The sequence below is a fragment of the Arctopsyche grandis genome, chromosome 1, assembly GCF_051622035.1.
Source record: "Arctopsyche grandis isolate Sample6627 chromosome 1, ASM5162203v2, whole genome shotgun sequence".
NCBI lineage: Eukaryota > Metazoa > Arthropoda > Insecta > Trichoptera > Hydropsychidae > Arctopsyche > Arctopsyche grandis.
Window position 1 is genome coordinate 21,218,778 of NC_135355.1, and position 21,373 is coordinate 21,240,150.

The following is a 21,373-nucleotide window of genomic DNA, read 5'->3' on the forward strand; positions in this document are numbered from 1 at the left end:
GAGGCCCCCTCCCCAAAAGTCCGATTTTCGATTAATATTAATTGAGAATATTATACATTGTTTTCTACCGAAAATAAAAGCCACTTTTTTAGATGTATTCTATTTACCTAGGACAAGCGTTAAAATAACTATACAATGTAATTTATGGATCTATTTCACTTTTGCCATTTTTTTGTATTTTTGTTATATAGGGGGAAGGGAGATACATTTATTTAACCCTGGGTGAGCCCCCTTTGATTCCTGGCAAGCTCTGATTTCAGTCCCAGACCGCCACTGAATATAATTCATATATAATTAATAAATATATCCATGATGTCATGGGCCAAAAATGTCTCAAATGAAGTTGTCCTCAGCATGATAGGGAAAGACAAGAAACTTGTTGCTGTCATCAAGCGGATAAAGATGGAGTACCTCGGACACATGGTACGGGGTCCAAAATATGAATTTCTGCGTTTGATAACCATGAGAAAAATAGAAGGTTGGAAATGGATTGGCGAGAAAAAGTTATCTTGGCTTCAAAACATGTGCATGTGGACCAATGTGAGCGCCGAAGATCTGTTCCGAACCGCTGAAGACCGATGCGGATATCTGCAAATATAATCGACAAGGTGGCCGCCAACGTCCGGATGCGGACAAGCCATTAGAAGAAGAAGAATGATGTCATTATGCGGAATGCCCCTTAGTGACATCTGTGGTATTTATAGATTATAAATTATTTTTAAATAGTGGCGACATACATTGGCGGTCACATAAATTGCATCACTTTGAAATTTGTTTTTTTCGTATTACGGGCTCCTTTCATTTATAATCCCTATTCAAATCGATTTGTGGTGGAACATATCCCTGTGAAACCCTACTGTAACAATTAAACAAAAAAGGGATGTCGTAAAAATTTTAGGGACCCAATTTTAAGATACATGGTTTTGTGAGAGATTAGGATCGTCATACATGAAAGATAATTGAAACAATACTTTATTTGTTTTCCGAACTTTTTCATTTTAATGTCAATTATCACTTCACCGCAGTCTGTTTTTCCATCGATGGGACAAAACTTTCCTCCAATATTGATTTGTACATCTCTTCATTCACAAAACCATTTTTAAAACAAAGTTCTCCAATATCGTAATATGAAAAACACCCTCAAACCGTTTTTTGGCTGTGAGGGTGCTTCACCGTTTTGACAGTATAATTTTAGTTGTATCGTTCTCCACTTTTGCATCGAACATACATATGTACATACTGTAATCCATCCGATCCAAAGAGGTTGAAATTGGAATCATCCGAGAGTATCACTTCCTGCCAAAACTGTCCAATTTTCATATGTTTTGGCCCATTGAAGACGTGTCTCCTTCATTTTATTTGAGAGTAATGGCTTTTTTGCAGGTGTCCGAGCGTAAAAGCCACCGTCTCTCAATCGTCTCTGCACAGTTTCCACACTAATATTAATTGAAAAATCTTCTAAAATGTCTCTTCTTAAATCTAAAGCAGTTTTGAAAAGTTGTAGAATAAATTGGTGGGTCAGCAAACGATCTTCCCGTGAATTTATCTTCCAAGTCAGTCCAGTGCCTTTACGTCGGTCCACACTGCCTAAAAAAAATGGAACCCAGAATGGGGTAGAGCTTTTACGACCTGAAAGTCATAAAATTCAAAGTGATGCAATTAGTGTGACCGCCAGTGTAATTGTTGGAATAGTTTTGATCAATTTGATGAGGAACCGTTTCAACAATAAATAAGCAAATCTTGATAGGGGATGACTGACTTGGAGTCAAAAATATAAATAATAAATAAACCGACCGCTGTACTCTGTGAGGTGAACTACATGCCATCTCGCTTGCACCAACGCTATCAGCGTCACAAATGCTTAAACAACGAAAGTCTTTCTACCGAAACTACCGCTCAAGTTAGTGCGTTTAAATAGAAATATTGAGATAGAAAACCAATCTTTATAAACGTGGTGAAATAAAAACTGGCCAAATAAACGCAAAATACATAGCACGGAGAAAAAATCCATAAAAAAATATATTTATGACTTTTAAAATTCGCTAGACAATTAATTAGAAGTATTTTAAAGCAATGAAATATAACAATCAATAGAAAAAACATCTGAATATTGATTCCAATACTCACTTTGAGCACAGCAATACTAAATTTTGCGTTAAAGACCGCAAAAGCCGAAAAACTGTTAAAATTGCGCATTTTTTAAACGCTCATATCTCGTAAACGATTGTGAACCAACAAAAATCATTATCATATTCGAATTCAGTGAGTCAAACTTAGTAAAGATTGATTGGTCTCCGCTCCGGTAATTTTTTTTTGTTGCTCAGTGTAATTAAGATTTAATATTTGAATGTGTGAAATTTCATTTTTATATATACACATGTATACTTACGAATATAACATGTACATATGTATGTATGTGCGTGGGTATGTACAGTTATGCGGTTTTGCGCTGTTGCGCTATGTACATATGTATAGGCCTACATACATACACACTACGCGACTTTCCCTCAGTTGTCCCACGGCGCTCAGCATCTCTAAATCCGCGGAAAACTCAGAAGGGAAACAATTGGAGTGTGGCACAAGTGTGAAGATCACATCCGTTGGTTTCGCTCGCGGCATTCCAACCTCGAACTTAATAACGTGAAATATGAACCGGCACAGAATTCGCATCAAACCCTCGCAACCAGGATACAAAACGGGAACGTTGATAGGGGAGACGGGAGTAGAAGAATGGGGTGGCTTAGAGGGGAAAGGGAGTGTTAACAATGCGACAATGACGACAGGAGGCTTTTCAGGCGTCAACCGCAACTACATAGACACACGAGTCAGTCGTATGAAATAAACCTCCTATAGAATATTTGTATGTATGTATGTACGTGTATATGTGAGAACGAGCATATATGCATACATATATCTTAAAAATCCGGTGTTTATTGTGATACCAATGCATATGTACATATGTATATGAGAGATTGGGTAGAATTTCATGGCGTTAATTGTATGCTAAGATAAATTTTAAAATTCTAAAATAATGTTGAAAATGATGATCCATTTGATGAAGAATTCTTGAAAACGAAAAATAAAAAACATTTGTAATGTCACCGCGAGTTGAAAGAAACAAGACGGGTAGCGGTACGAGGTGTAAGCAAGGGGGTTGACTAGAGCGACTCTTTTTTTTTCGTTACACCATTTCCGTAACCATTTTTTTCATTTATGTGTCGCTAAAAAAGTTCACACTTAAAGAAATCTCGAGTTCGAATTTTCGCATGATCACAAAACTTCATCTGTTGTTACTACGTAGAAAAATAACTATTTTATTTAAGTCGATAAAAATATAACATTATTTAAAAGTATTATTATGAAATGTAAAAATAAATGTAAACACAATCACGTTTTACTGTACTGCAGTTTGAAGTACCTACGCGACTACGTTTTTCCATCAAATTCTTACTACGACTACAACAACGACTACGACAACGTTTTACCACAAATGTGTATGTATGTATGTACATAAACTATTTATGAATTCCAAAATTTACCTTAATGCTATTTTTTTATTTACCCTAATATACTGTATTCAAAAAAAATTATGATTTACACAACAAATTTAATCAATTGGAGACGTACATACGTATATTTTGATATTTTACTTACCTAAATATAAAAAATGTGTACATTTTAATAAACATATGTATACATTAATTATTTTAAAAACGTTCATATATACATATATTAGAATGAACTCAAGTCCAAAAGCATCCAAATATGGTTTAAAGTTACGAACTAATTTAACTATACGTTTCAAACTCGTAACCATCTTAAAAGTAAGTTAAGCATGTGTGATCAAACGTTGCAAATTTTATCCCGTTTTGCTGTAGCAAACTCTACATGAAAAACCATTAGTGGAGATAGTCGTAAAGTGGAATTTAATTATGTGAAAAGTGCCGGCCGCTTGTGCAATAGTGGCTAAATTTCATCGCTGTAATCTAATATAACCAAACAACAGATTTCATTCTACATACCAGTAAAATGCTTTTTACAAGCTATTAAATTCTACGCATACATAAACTATACATATGAATTTTCATTTTAAATTTTGTTCAAAATTTCAAACAATAAAGCTACAACGAAGTTGAATGTCGATTTAAATTATTGTTTGTGTATATATGTTACACCGAATCCGTGAAATTGTCTATTACACGCATTCGGCAAGAGAATTGCCGAATGCGTGAAAAATGCAAGCATGTTGCCCAGTTCACGGATTCCGTAAGAATTTATATTACATTGGTCAGAATTTATATAAAACGGTCAGAATAGTAGAACTAAAATAGATATTAAATGGTCAGAATTTATATTGAATGGTCAGAATTTAAACTGGATTGGTCATAATTTGTATTAAATGGTCAGAATTATGTTGACAGATGGTCAGTTGGCACTAGTATCATTACTAGTGCGTGCAACGTTGAAGATTGGTACAAGTGGTCAAGAGGACCATCGAACAGCCAAACTTCAAACGATTATCATTCGCATTCGCGCGCATCTCGACATTGACAATTCGCACGCGGTACGCGCTCACGCACTATCTACATACAACCCTCTTCAACAAAACATTTATCAGACCTTAGCTACCACCCACCGTGACCCACGATTATCCACGCTCTTTGACTGAAATCACTAATATACACGACTTTAGGCATTCCCAATCCGGACAAGATTATTTTCTTTAACAGAGGAAGAACTAATCAGCATGAAAGACTATTGTCTATAAAGATTATTGTTATTAAATATTATTGTCGATTAGAAAAAAAAGTGTATGAGATAATTATCGATAAATAAAAAATTATAATACTCTTTATGTTTTTTTTGTTTTCCTTTTTTTGGGTTATATCTAATGACTACAGGTGTTACTAAATTCTTATTCTTATCGACACGACGTAAATTTTTTTCAAATTTTTAAAATGACCGGAAGTGTCTTCTTTTTTTAAATTTTTGAATTCAATTATCTTCCAAACCGCTAACTGAATCGAACCACATTTTTTTAAGTGTAATATAAATTATAAATTCTATAATCCATTATTTTTTAAATATTTTTACCTGAACCGGAAGTAGTACTTTTACTCTAGAGAATCTAACTAACCGAACGAACATTTCAGTTGTTCATGAACGAACCGAAATGATTACTTGAACTTTAATATGTACATATGCATGTACTATGTATAGGTATATTTATTATAATTATACTAATCGCATTTATACAGAAATTATTATTATGTGAATGTATTTTTATGTGTACTTTTATTATAAAAAGCAATTTCAATGCTTTCTAATGGAGAAATGTTTTAAATATTTTAAATTATATATATATATATATATATATATATATATATATATATATATATATATATATATACACACACACACATATACATATACATATGTATATGTTATAAATTTAAAAAAAAAATTTCATAATAAAGTTAACTGGTTACGAATATTCGCAGTCATTAAAAATTAACTTACTCTTGATTTAATAACATCTTGGTACATATATCAATAGCTTTTGTTCAAATATATCTAGACGTGAGCATCTGCCTCGTAAAATAATCACAAGACTCTTTGCTCCTTTTACGATTCGTTTAAACGTTGAAGATATGCCCCCGACCCATTTGTTGCTCCTTATCTTTGGTTATTATCAATCCAGGGAAAGACGTTGCCCGTCAAAGATCACCCGTATGTGAGTAATAATTTAGTATCTGTTACTAATCAAATTTACACTAGATTCGGTTGAATTAATTTAAATTTAATACAAGTTAAATCATATCTCAAATAAAATTTTATATTTCCCGTAAAATAAATCGAAAGGATTTATTGGAGGAAAAGTTGATGACAAAAGGATATTACATATGTATTTAGAGTAACAGAAAGCAAGGAATAATTCCTCAATTCAATAGACCTACTAGTTACTGAATTATCTAAATGAATTTTTAAGACTATCGAACTATTATCGAATATTAAATAGAATAAATACGATGCGAATACGAAATTTTCAATAAATTTTATAAAATCAATCTACTTTGCGATAATATATATGTATATATGTATAGCTAATTTGATGGTTTTTAATTTAAAACTATAGTTTTGCATAAAGACAAAAAAAATTCAAATTTATATACATATGTATTTATTATATGTAATATAGAAGAAAAATAAAACAATAGTTTCCATTGAGTATGTTAATAATTTTATGGCCAGTTTCTCAATGAAACAAAATTTCACCCAGCAAATCAATAATTGAGTTCGAATTCTGGGAAAATTTAGCTGCAGATTGCTAGCAAATTTTCCGCTTTTCTCTCCCCGTCCCCCCCTCATTTCTGTTTGTGAGGGGAGAAAAGAAACGCAGCATAAAAGTTTTTTCATTAATAGTTTCCCATTGGACGACTTTTCCGTGGTCGCATACATCCGTACCTACATATGTATGTATAATACGGGCGATTTTTGTAGCTTTTTTAACTTTCTCTCTTTCTCCACTTTTTTTCGTCCTCAATAAATATCATTTTTCACCTTAAAACCGAGTCCCAGATAAGTCTTCTTCGCTCTCGCTCTCCAATTTTTCCCGAAGTGCCGACAAAGTTTTCCCTCGAAATGGAATTCGGCGTAAATCATTCACAAATATTTCACTCGATACGTACACTGTTCTCAGCTTGATAATAATTCATCTTTTCTGTGTAAGAAAAAAAATATTTTTCGTAGATTTTTTTTCTTTACCGGTTTCATTAAATATCATGTGATTTATCATTCGTTTTTCGTTCATTTTCAAATTAATAAATTAATTTGAAAAAACCTGAAATATTTTTTTACTAACAATACATAAGTATGTTTACTATACGTTTATAAAAGTAATAAATAGCATAGTTTTTACATCACATTTAATGTAGATAGTATCAAAATAAATATAATATTGTATACATACACATACATACATTCACGAGTTAGAAATTCATTCACAAGTATATATGAAATATGGCACAATGTAATTTTTTTTCCTTTAAAAGAAGCAGTATGGTTATAACAACAAAAATTGTGTTCCATTTAAAATTATAAAAAAGATATATTATTATCATATTAAAATTATAATTACCTAGAGATTTATATACAGTATTATGACTTTAAACATAATTCACACAATTTACATTTCATAATAACATACAATTACTTATAATACGACCTTAATACATTTATATATTGTAAAAAGAAAAAATAATATATTTTCAATTATTGCTTTATAAATATTTAATACATATATTAGTAACATACAAAATAAGTCTTCTGGGAAAAATATCTGATTTTTCAAACTGATTTGATTACTTGATCTTTTAATTCTATTACGTTGTTTGGAGAGCACTGATTAGTCGACGTGCTCGTTTGAAGGACTGACGAGGCATCCAGTGCCGTAACGGATACCTAAAAACATTTCATTTATTATGCATATATTTCTTTATTATTCATTAAATTAAATTAAATTTATTCAATTAAATTATCTCCGAAAGACTCGAGACGTAATTAAAACGCTGTCGTCAAACTTAATTTTTTTTCCCAACTGATAAAAGCTATCAAACGACGGTTTTAATATGAAAAATATAATTAGCTTTTCAATGGCAAGTTATGGCAAGTTTTTCAATACGGTCTTGATGAGATTGCACGCGCTCAATTTGATAAGTTTATCTCCTGCGTTTGACAAACTTGCTAATTAAGCTCTCGGACGTGAAAGAGAAGGGACTAATAATTAAGACTTGTTATATAAATATATATATTTTTAATACATACCTCCAATGTAATAGGTGATGGTGACGCATCTGTTTCCATCTCCATACCTTGCTCCACTTCGGTTAAAATACGATCCAAAATCGACACGACTTGATCGACATTTTCCTCGCTGAAGACCATAGGTGGCTTAAACTTCAAAACATTGTTATCAGGTCCATCTGAACTAATCAATATATGCTCCTCTTTCATTCTGTAATAACAAAAAAATCCAATTTTCAGTTGACGTATATATTTCAGTAATTTTTTGGTTATTTCAATACACAATTATTTATTTTCATCAATTTACATAAATTAATAACCAAATGATCGCAATCAGATCAGAGAGCGCAGTAATAATTAGGAATAGAGAAGAGATCATAGACAGAGTTTATACGTTCTATGCAAAAATTTACGAGAACAACAACGGTCAATTTCCCGTTCCGGAATCGACACACGGCCAAAAGGTTCCTGCAGTATTGCCTAGCGAAGTAGAGGCTGCGCTAAAAACTGCAAAGAACGGTAAAACCCCAGGGGAAGATAATATTCCCATTGACTTACTAAAATGTGGCGGCCCCCCCCCCTAATTAATATCTTAGCTAGGCTTTTCAGCAAATGCATCCAGAACCAAGCTATACCAGAAGGATGGAATAACGCAACTATCATTTTAATACACAAAAAAGGCGACAAAAGCGATATCAAGAACTACCGACCCATTAGTCTACATACTTTCAGCGGTCTACAAGCTCTTCACGAAGGTTATTACAGAAAGGCTGAAGAATATCCTCGACGAGAACCAACCTATAGAGCAGGCAGGGTTTAGGGCAAATTTCAGCACAATGAACCACCTCCAAGTAGTTGGCGAACTAATCGAGCGCGCCAACGAATATCAACGGCCATTGTGCCTAGGTTTCGTCGATTTTGAGAAAGCCTTCGATACAGTTAGTCATAATGCAGTACTTAACGCTCTAAAAACACAGGGAGTGCCGGAACCCTATGTGGGACTGTTAGCTGCAATATATAAGAATGCCACAGCTTCGGTTAAAATTTTTCAGGTACAGATAGATTTAGCATAGGAAAAGGAGTAAGACAAGGAGATACAATCTCGCCCAAGTTATTCAATGCGGTGCTTGAGGGAGTTTTCAGGAACTTGGATTGGTATACAGCCGGAGTAAGCATCAATGGTCGCTTTTTGAGTCACCTTCGGTTCGCAGACGATATAGTTTTAGTAGCTCGTGATTCAGCTGACCTACTTATCAGACTAACACAGCTGGACAGGGAAAGTAGAAAAGTAGGATTAAAAATTAACGTAGATAAGACTAAACTAATGTTCAATAGTTATTGCATGCCTGATAGCATCCCCTTAGATGATAAACCAGTAGAAGTAGTAAATAATTATTTATATTTAGGTCAAATAATTGACATGTCTGGTAGTAAAAATGAAGAGATAAAGAGACGTATGAAATTAGGATGGAGTGCATTTGGACGGATGAATGCTGTTTTTAAATCAAAAATGCCACTCTGCCTGAAGAAAAGGATCTTTGATCAATGCGTTTTGCCAGTGATGACGTATGGATGTGAAACTTGGACACTGAACGCCAAGATGCAAAATAAAATCCAATTCACTCAAAGAAGTATGGAACGCTGTATGCTTGGCATAACGAGGAAAGACAGGAAGCGGAACACGTGGGTGAGAAATATGACAAGGGTAGTGGACATAGTGGATAGAGTGAAGAGATTGAAATGGCAATGGGCGGGTCACGTAGCTAGAAGGATGGACGAAAGGTGGACAAAAGAAGTGCTTGAATGGTACCCGAGAGAAGGCAAAAGAGTAAAAGGAAGACCGCAAGGAAGATGGGTGAACGAAATTAGGAAAATGTGCGGAATGAGATGGATGAGTGTTGCGCAAAACAGAGACGAGTGGAAGCGTGTTGGAGAGGCCTTCATCCAGCAGTGGATGGCGAATGGCTGTAAATGATGATGATGACATAAATTAATTGAATTCAAAAACATAAAAAAGAGGACACCTATAAGGGAAGGTACCATTTCCGGTTGATTTAAAAATTTGCATCGTATCGATAAGAATTTCAGTAACCGATACTAAGTTGCAGTTCGATAGGTAGGGTTGCCATAATTGTCAATCATTGATACGGGACATTTAAGTGCTACATAAATAAAAAATGGAAAAGTAGGTAGGTAATAGTTTATTTTAAAAAATTAGTCTTTTTAGCCCAATCGTATTTTAACGATGATTTAACTTTTTTAATTAAATCGTTTTCCTCTTTTACATGATGATCAAGTTGGGCGCAAGTCATTTTAAAATTATACTGGCAAACCAAAATTGCCTCAACTGTCTCAACTGCCAGTTTATTTCTTTCATCCGACCATTATGTTGAGATCAGGGAAAATATTCTCTCCACATTGGCATTTTGGGCTGGAATGGCAAATATATACTCACATAGTTTTATTAAACATGACTTCTGTTCAATATGCTTGGTATCTCTAAAAAACTTCAGCCATTTCTCTTCCATAATCAATTTCAGCGTTGTCTCCCAGTTTTCATTGATATTATTTTAATTTAAATAATCTTTTAAAGAAGCTAATTGTTTCCAACATCGGTTCTCCTTACTTGCAAATATTCAACGGTTCGTTCTATTTCCCCCCATTCAGGAACTTGCTTGAGAGTCATCCAATCGAAAGCATTAAATTTGTTGAATGATTGGGACCACTTATCAATGTATTCCACAGCAGTGTTAAAGAAATTGACAGTCTGTTTTTCGAAAGTTTCCACTTTGGCACTGTTTCCAGAATCAAGCTTTAAGAGAATCAAGATTTTTTTTGTCGTCATTTCAATAATATTGGATTTTTTTCTCTCGATCATATGTCGTTTTGTCTCTTCTAATAAAGACCTTGCTTCCAGGACTGTGATGTTTGATTTTTATATTTTTTTTTTATTTGAGATTCAAATGTATTGAGCTGTGAATGCAAGAAGCAAAAATAAGCTTCACTCATTGGATCATGAAAGAAATCTTTAAGGGCTTTTGGTGGTACAGATTCTTGCCGCGCCGATTCTCTCACGCAGAGCTTAGGGAGAAAACGGGACAAATACGGGACAAATTGTAATACGGGACCGAGTAGTGAAATACGGGACGTATGGCAACCCTATCGATAGGACTAACGGGGTTCAAAAACTCCCCAAAATTCAGACACACACATTTTTTGTAGATCATGAAAACGTTATCAGTGATCGATTCGGAGTTCGAATCAGTCAAAATCTCGAGTTCGAATTTTTGCATGATCACAAAACTTCATAAATTGTTACGACGTACATAGATAAAGTAAAAATTAGCTGTTTATTTTCAAAATCGATCAAGATAATATATTTAGTATGTACATAGTAATTTTACAAACTAGTGCGTGCAAATATATTTTATAGAATTTTTATATTATTTTTTTCAGTTTTCCCCTTAGCAACTTTTCCAAAATTCAATTGTACATTGTAAATGAATGATTTTTCCTCATTTATGTATAGTTATATGTACATTCATTAAAAACTAAAACTTAAAACATTTGATCTTAGCATTGAATTACTACATTATTTGCTTGTGTAGGGAGGAATATTGCGATACATATTGTAATGAGCTGGAGGTTGAAACATCTTAGAAAGGGATTAGATTGTTCTGTGTAGTCGTTCTGAATTGTTAGCTTACACATGCGTGGATTCGACTTGTATACCACAACTGAAGGCCTGTATTTATCCCCCTCCGCGAAAGCCCAAAGGTACGAATATGTAACTAAATACCCATTTTAGTTAAGTGTATACTTGCTATAAGCACTTGTGACGGAAGCGTCTCAAATTTTCCAACCGAGGCCATTTTTAAAATTGCGTTTTAATCTCCATTTTTGCCAACTTCTCAAAAGTTTGACATCCACCGTTCGAGATCGAGATCCTGCAGTTTCTTTGGAGGGTAATTCAAAAAACGTACGTGCTCTGGGTAAAAATATATCACAGTGCACTTTCGTAGTAGAGCCTTGTACATACATACATATGTACAATGTATGACTCTTCGCACACCAAATTTCTCATTGTACAGTTTGTTAAGTTGAATACATGCATAGTTGTGAAAACGTTTTAGTATTAAATACAATTTTTTACAATTCACTGCCAAATGTAGACCACTTTGTCAAAGTATTCTTACCTATACATACATACAGATGTCCAAAATACTTCTTTACTTTTGACTGCTATTTACATATGTACATATGTAGCATGTACATTCTAAATCCTCTTAGTAACCATTACATCGTTTTTTCGTCTACTATATGTACATATGTTTTTTATATGTTTGTTATATGCAGAGTGGGCTCGTTTGCGTATGCGAAGTGATTGGCAGACACAGGCGCCATTAGAGAAAAGGCGACTAAAATATTTCGATGACCAAAAAATTAAACATTAATAAACAAAAACATATAAGTCTTGTAAAAATTACCCTTATATGAGAATAACAATTTTAAAGTTTTACAAATTTTTTTAAGTTCTCTATTGAGTGTATTGAATATTTTTATTCTGTATTGCATTTCATTTTGTATCAATTTATGCATTTTAATTTTGTATGGTATTTTATTGTGTATATAATTTTATCAATTTTTTTTAGTCGTAATTTTTCGTCAAGTGTCAAAAAGTCCACGAGCTGGCTCTGGTTATATGTATACAAATAGCGTAAACGTTTCAAAATGTTTCCTCACTCACGATTTTAATCCACTCTATTATCGGGTGAAAGTCTTAAAGGCGCAGACACACGTGTACATTTTTTACTTTATCTATGTACGTAGCAACAATAGATGAAGTTTTGTGATCATGCGAAAGTTCGAACTCGAGATTTTGACTGATTCGAACTCAGAATCGGTTACAGATAACGTTTTCATGGTCTAGAAAAAATGTGTGTGTGTGTGTCTGTGTGTGTGTCTGTGTATTTTGGGGATTTTTTGAACACCATTGGTCCTATCAAACTGAAACTTAATATCAATTACTGAAATTCTTATCGACACGACGTCAATTTTTTTCAAATTTTTAAAATGACCGGAAATGGTATCTCCCCTTATAGGTGTCCTCTTTTTTTTCTCAGAAACCTTTTGATTTATTGAACTGAAATTTCATATCTAGAAGCTTAAGCATAATAAAAAGTTATGTATAAAATTTGGTAAGCATCCCTCAGCCGGAAGTGGAAGTTTACTCTTGTTCGATTTTTCTTCCACTATTTTTTTCGACCTCTTAAACATGTGTGGTCTTCACGAAAAAAATCAAGTATAATTATTTTATCAATGTAATGAAAATAAAAAAAATCATTCAATTTAATAAACTGGAAGTGGGATTTTTTCCTCTTAAAAAGGTCAAAAATGTTGTGCCCACTACTCTGTCCACAGCCCTGAACGTATCAAGCTGAAAATTTATATTTGTAGTCTTTATGTACTAACTTAGAGCTGATAAGGTTTTGGTCAGAATTGTAAGCCGGAAGTAGTATTTTTTTAAATATTTCATCATTTCATTTTGACCTTTTAAATTATTTTAGTCTTCTTGATATTTATTGTGTATAATATCCGATATTTGAACAAAATCCCACAACCGGAAGTAGAAATTTTGACTTGTGAAAGTTTCCATACATTTGTGCTCAATTTGTATCGAAAATGCTGTCATAGTTATTAGTACTTCATAATCTGTCTGTACGGTTCAATATCGAGTTTTGTTTTTTAACCTTCTTATATTCCTCAAATACATAGATAAAGTTGGTAACATCCGATTTTTTTTATTAATAGTTTTGCATATGTAAAAAGCCGTATGATGTCGTAATCCGGAGCAAAACTTACCCCCTGGTGTGTTTCGTATTTTATCTTTGAATTGAGAGGTTTGACATCGATATCGGCGATTCCCCTATTTAAATAAATTTAGGAGAAACTTGTCGAAACAGTTAAATTGTATGATGAAGTTATTTTATTTAATTATGTTGAATAAATATTAGCAGAATAAAATCATTAAAAAGTCGTACGAATTAGCAATTATATGAAGATACGCTCATCACAGCTAGAAACCATGAGTACGTACATGCCGTACGATTCAGTGTATTCTTACCATAACAAACTTCCGCCCTTTCTACGTGTGTTTTTAAAAATGTATGATGGTATGTAAGTCTTCGTACATGTTAATGTGTACTCAAAACATTAAATGCACTGAATCTTAATAGGAATGTGTGAGAAAGTTAACAACCGGCGACTCATACATATGTACATACATATTTACATACGTATTATATAGGTATACTATTGATAGACCCGATTCATTTTACTTATAATATACCCAGGTGTATTATAAGTAAAAACTTCCAACTTACCTACATATAAACAATATAAAACAGTAATTTTAAAAATTAATTTCTTAATTAAATTATTTTTAGTAGATATACTACATATGTATATACAGGTTTTTTCTTGATTCTACTACCCAAACCATACATACATACATTAAACCTTACAAAGTGTATTTCAAAATTATATATTAGACTAGTGTTATGTCATATGAAATATCATCGGATGAGTCATGGCATATTAGACTATTAATTTAAAAAAAAATTAAAAGAAATGAGTCGGTCCTGTGTTCGATCCGCACGTTGTCGTATTTTTTGCAAATATATTTTAAATATATTTAATTTAATATTAAAAAAATGGTAAAAACTACTTACTTACCTACATACATATAAATAATATAAAACACTAATAGAAAAATTAATTAATTAATTCAATTTTCAATTGTTGGCGCTAAATGCTCAGAGATGTGTTGCCCTAGAGGAAATATTGGAAGCAAACAGTATATTTAGAAGTTTTTTGTTGATTTCGCGCCCTGGGAAAAAAAATTCGGGCCTTATAACAAATTTCAAAAAATATCTAATAGATATATTTTTAATATGCGAAAAATCTATCAGAATTATTAAAAAAATACCTATATTTTGGTTGTTTTTAAAAATAATTGAATGATAAAGGTAAGGATAAACAGGTACGATTTCGGACACGGGGCCCCTAGAGTAGCCTGGGTCCTCGAACCTTACCCTGGTTCCCTCCCCCCCATCTCGGCGGCCCTGATTATATTCGTATTAGTTTTGTTGGCAGTGTTTTAGCTGTGACGCACATACATATGTCAAATTTAATTGACTATTATAGTACGGCGAGCGTTATACATATACACACACACACACACACACACACACACACACACACACACACACACACACACACACACACACACACACACACACACACAGAATAGCGATATTATATTATTAGATTATGAGATTATATATATTTGATGTACATATATCACACGTCTTTGATGGTATACGAATATTCCATCTACATATCGAAAGCCGTAATATGAACCTAGCATAGTATACAGCACGTCAATAAGATTCCAAAGTCCGTTAGATCGAAGTTTCGCATTGAAATATTGAAAGGGGGATGTATCGTTGGACGTCAAAGAATATAATAACTCACCTGGCAACTACGTGTTCTGCTTCGAACGTGGCCGGCTCCCTAGTAATCCTATCCCGTACCAGTTCAATTCCCACAAAGAGTCCCAAGCCACGCACATCACCAATGAGAGAATGTGATTCAGCGAGTTTGCAAAAAGATGACAGCATCTGTGCTCCGACACGACGCGCGTGCTCGATCAATTTTTCATGCTCGATCACATCGAGCACGGCGTTGGCAATCGCGCACGATACAGGATTACCGCCATACTGAAATCGGAATGAAATCACTTACATACATAGGTTGGAAATGGAAATAAATCTATTTACATATGTATAGTACATATGTATGTGCTTATTTGTATGTAACGGGGCTTGTAAACACAGATTAGACGGTCGATCGGCGTAAGAACAGCTTATGGTTTTCCGCAGGCGCTGCTCTCCGAGCACGTTTTTCCGCGGTGAATGATTTGTAGGGAAAACGTGATCAAAAGCTGTTTACTTTTCGACCCAGGAGAGGGGTGATTTGTTTGGCATTAACCACTGCCCGGGAATAAATTCCCCTCTACGCCCTTGGATTCCCATTCGCCAAACACGTGACCGTGCGCGAACACGTAATTATTATTCGACAATAACAGAGGGAAGCTAATAAAACGCTTGTAAAATAAAAATAACAATATAATTAAAAAAAAAAACCAGCTCCGATTATATACACACATTCGTTATATTATGTAATTGCAATCGACAATAATGTTCGAATATGAATGCAATATGGGAGTGACAACTTATGTATGTATGTAAGTGACAGAAATATATAATAATCATACGATTATGATAGTTGTATTGCGCCAATTTTTTTTTGTTTTGTTTTGATTCAATGCTCATTTGGAAATAAATAAAAAAAAATTATTTAATTATATCGAATCAATTGTACCTGAGTAGACTAAAATCATAAGAATACCGTAAATAAAATTATATATGTTTTAAATTCCTTATATGTACAAATAAAAATTCTATATTTGAATCAATTTTACATATAAACAAATCTCTTAAAACATTATGTAATTATAATGAGAAGGTTTTTGGGTCAAGAGTAAATTTTGATTTCATTTAAAATTCACATATCACAATAGTCTGATATGGTTTGAACCTTGAAAATTCGATCAACCTAAAAGACAAATTAAATTTTTACAATTTGTTTATTAGATAAACGCTATCCAGGTCAGGATTCGCATCATAAACTTTTGTTTTGAAAACTATTTTTAAACACTACTTCAGCGCAATAACTTCAGCGTATGAAATATTGTATGTTCACCAAGAAAAGAAGTAATTTTTAAAAATATTTTTTCCGATATTTTTTGTAAAAAGAATATATGTAAAGTGAGAAAGATTAATCATTTTAATGCGAAGTGGGTGGAATTTTAGCAAATACACAATTTCAATATTATTGAATTAACATATATTACTGTACATATTCGAAATACAACATATTTGCTGTACATACATGTACATATGTACAATATTACCTAAAAATCTATCGAAATTTTATTTAATTATATGTATGTACATATGTAAACCATAATTAAGAACATTATACTAATAGAAAATATAAACCCGTATGATGTGGTTCAAATAATCCGACTAACATACAATGTACATACACACGCATAAGTCATAATCTCATTCGCGACATCTTTAATGAAATTAATCAGCTCGTCAACATTAAGATAAATGTACATACACACTAGGTACTCGAGACAAAAAAAAATATCTTTCACGTGATATTAATTGAAACACGTGAACCACAATCATCATAGTAACTAATAATCTATGTACATATATCGTAAAAAAACATTATTTACAAAGTCCAAGGCAGCTCCGCACTGTCATTAAACAAACACACGCTTATCGGCCGTACCAGAAATAAAATAATAAACCTCGTCGATTTTAGGTCAAGATACTCAAATCGAGATAATTCCAATCGTCGCTCCGTCTTACCGTGTTAAAATATCTGACTCCGGTATCTCTAAAGCTGGCCGCTATCGCTTTGGTGGTGATAACAGCAGCAACCGGATGACCGTTGCCCATCGGTTTCCCCACCGTCACTATGTCCGGGATGACACCTTGGGTTTCGAAAGCCCACATGTGTGTTCCGACCCTGCCGAATCCAACTTGAACTTCGTCCGCAATGCAAACTCCGCCGGCTGCACGAACATGTCTGCAAATCATAAACACATGTAGTTGTACTACTTGAGCGTGTAACGACAATTTTGGCTAATTTGTTATTATAGCTAGCTAGCGTTTAAATACGTACTCGTAAACTTTGCTAAAGTATCCTTTGGGAGGGATGATCTGTCCTCCACAACTCTGCAGACTTTCAGCTATGTATGCACAAACCCCCCTGCCTCGCTGGGTCAAGTTGTGGCAAATTTTTTGAACTTCGGACGCGTACAGTTCACCCATGTCTTCTTCTGTGCGGATTCCGTCATAGATGTGCGTTCCGCGGTAAGTGTCCGGCACTGGTGCCTATAAATTTTATTTTATTAATTAGTTTTTTTTTTAATCATTGAGCGTTGATCGATAGCATCTCGACAATTTTACAAACAGAATCTATAATGTGAAGGAATAGTTGTATATAGTAGGGTGTCTATATGGTTTGGTACAAGACTGGTCAAGGTTAAGTAAAATGTTTGTAAAACTCGGACTGCGACTTTATATTTTGATTCGACTCCGACTCCGACTTGAACGATTTTAGTAAGATCAAATTTTCTTACCAACGTATAAGATTGTTAGTAATAAAAATAATATCAATTTTTTAAATTTAAAAAATTAAAGGAATTAAAAAAAACACTAAAAATTGACATGTCATCCAATTTATTGAATTATTGGTAATGAAATGGGTATAAATAGAAAGTAAATTCATTCATAGTGTATGTGTGTATTCATTTCAATGTAATAAAAAATGAGACGGAGGAAAACAAAATCAAAATACATGCAATTCAACGATTTTATTTGTAACTAGTGAACAGCCCGATGAAATATCATCGCATGGGTATAAAATTATTATATACCCGTATAAAACTAAAAAAAAAATCCGGAACCGGAACCGTTATTTTCGTAGACTCTCATAGATAGTTTTCAATTTTTTATTTGTAATAATTTTCAATTCTTAAAGTTAACGTTAACAAAATGTAATATTTTCCGATTATACACAAACGGTCATTGACCTCGTAACGTTGAATATTATTATTACACATAACAAATTACGTGCATATACATATGATGTGTATTTACAACACGTATTCTGGGCGAGGATATGGCGTGCGACGCGAGCTCATGAGGACATTGCGTTTGGATCGGAGGGTCCGAGGTTCGATTCCCGGCGCCCGCGGTGAATGAAATCAATTTTTTTCTCGAATATCGTCAAAATATAAATAATTTAAATTATAATTATAATTTAATTGAAAATAAATACATAAAAAATGGTTCAAAACCTCGCTAAATGAAATTATTAAAATTACGTATTTTTATATGGCGAGAAGGAATATTTCAAAAAATGTTTAAAAAAAAAAGGCGAAATGAAAAATTGGATTTGGCGTAATGTCCGAGACCATTAGCTCAATTTAGACCCATATTGAGGCTATTTGGGGTGATCGGTTCGAGTCGCGACAAAGTCGTCTCTTCGAAAAATGAATTAATCGATTTTTATCGATTCGTTCATTATGTTCGGCGAGAGCTAGGACACACACACACACACACACACACACACACACACACACACACACACACACACACACACACACCCACATACACAGATTACCGTCTTTATATATATGATGTAATTTATGTAGATTCATGATTTTTATATAAAAAATACATTAATTTTCATTTTTTATTGGATTTCCTTCAATAAGTCACCAGGGCCGCCGATATCATAATATATGTTTGTGAAAAATATATCAGAACTATTAAAAAATACCTATATGTTGATTATTTTTTCAAATAATTGAATAAGAAAGTATTATATAACATGTACGATTTCACTTGGACAGAAAGAATGCACGGATCGTAAAATAATACACATTTAGCATTAAATGTATTTTAATATATTTTGTGTAGTTTAATATTTTAATATGTATTTTTATGTAGAATAAGATAAAATATCAATATTCGTCAGCCGGACGTTCCGACTCCGGAGCCCTTCGACTAGTCCGGAAACTGGAATTTTATCACCAGTCCCCCCCCCCCTCTCGTCGGCCCTGTATGCCACTATAACTATTGAGAAATGAAACATTAATTAACAAAAAATCACTTTTTTTAGTTACCAGACCGGAGACTAAACAATCTTTACAAATTATTGAACTCAAATATGATAATAATTTTTTTTATTTGCTTTCGTTTATGAGATATAAACGGTTAAAAAAATGCACAGTTTTTTGGCTTTTGCGGTTTTAGAATCCGATTTAAAAAAATGGTAGAGACATTTTTTACAGACTGGCATCACCGTCTCTAGCTACTCTTGTCTTATTTAAATAATTATGAATAAACTTTTACTTACAACGTGGACCCAATCTCGTTGCGGAGGCCCCCCGGGTAGCTTAAATTTGTATGGGGAGATGTCAATCATTGTGTTAAGGTGTCCATGATAAGCACTGTAAAAATACATTGCAGGTGACAATACCTACAAAACTACTCTCAACAGATATACATACTTATTATAAGCGAATAATTAGATGGAATCGTCCTATAAAGAAAATTATTTTTATCTCAGTGGAGAGTCTTGCACGAGTTCCACTTTCGGTTTTTCGGTGGACGACGACGAATCGAAACAAATCAGAAAACATATTGGAAAAAAATATCATCCTCTTGGTGCTTTCATTGGCAATGAATAGATCCATCTGTAAAATAAGTCTGATTATAATCATTTTTACCGCTTAATCAATTGCCGTTGCTTCGTCGGTCTTCTTTCTTGACAGTTGATAAAACTTTCGGGACAGTGAAAACACACTAATTACATATCAAAAATAAATGCGACACATGCTAGGATTACACATGTTATATGTATGTAGATATTTTTAGTGGGATTCGGTGACGGTAAGCCTTTACGAATTGTAGGCCTTAATCGGAGCCATTTCTGTAAAGACGAGCTGATATCTTGACGACGACGATGCCCAAATACTTCCGGTGTGGTGTAATGATTAGTGTGATAATTATGAGCTGAAAGAAAGAAACGCAAAAAGAACGATATTAGACACATCTCTGTACTCAGGTTGGCACATGTATTCCACATCTTACTCTAAGCTAAAAATATTATTTCAATTAGATTGCGTGTTTCGTGCAGTTGATGACTTTTGTATGAACCAAAGTAGGCAATAGGAATTCGACTTATCATTTAATACGTATATGTATAGTATGAGATAATAGATGAACCATTATATCCAGAAAAACGGTAAACTCTTGAAGTAAAAATACACACTAAACTCTCGGCTACAGATATCAAATATTGTACACGTTTCATGTCAAAAATCTTTAGTAAAAAGTTGTTTGTGAAAACGAGAAATAAATTAATTCAAATTATAATCGTTTAAGTTGAATGTACCTATACGTACAAATGTATGTATGTATGTATGCTAGCGTCAGTGATTTTCTAAATATTTATTTATTTATTTATTTGGAAAATTTACAGTTTATTAAGTTACATAGATTGATAGTAAAAAAATATAATTATGTTAAGTAAACCATTAATAATTTTCACATATAGGTAAAAAAAAGAAAAGCTCAAACATTTAAAATAAGAAACAAAAATGATAATAGAGTAAGATAGTTAAAGAAAACAAAAAAAGAAAAAAAATAGAAATAACAGTATAATAAAAATATCAAAATAATAAGAATAATAATATGATAAAAATAATATAATGGTAAATCTATACCAGGGTTTCTTTACTTACGAATTTAATGCTTTTAACAATATATTATATTTATGTAAATTCTTTGTTCATATTCTTTTCTTTTTTTGGTAATTAATTTATCTTTTTTCTCAGTTAGACTTAAAAAAGTTA

General features: G+C 33.0%; 1 protein-coding gene across 2 annotated transcripts in view; it reads right to left on the minus strand.

Moving 5' to 3' along the window:
* Positions 1-6,879: 6,879 nt before the first annotated feature.
* Positions 6,880-21,373, minus strand: part of LOC143912608 (5-phosphohydroxy-L-lysine phospho-lyase) — a 36,200-nt gene continuing 21,706 nt past the window's right edge. For both annotated transcript variants that reach the window (XM_077431902.1, XM_077431908.1), the window contains exons 5-10: positions 19,873-19,966; positions 17,629-17,840; positions 17,313-17,532; positions 15,340-15,584; positions 7,825-8,014; positions 6,880-7,461 (exon numbers count right to left, since the gene is read on the minus strand). In XM_077431902.1, the coding sequence (XP_077288028.1) occupies positions 7,348-7,461; positions 7,825-8,014; positions 15,340-15,584; positions 17,313-17,532; positions 17,629-17,840; positions 19,873-19,966 (1,075 nt within the window). In that variant the 3' untranslated portion in view covers positions 6,880-7,347. The remainder of the gene's footprint in view (positions 7,462-7,824; positions 8,015-15,339; positions 15,585-17,312; positions 17,533-17,628; positions 17,841-19,872; positions 19,967-21,373) is intronic.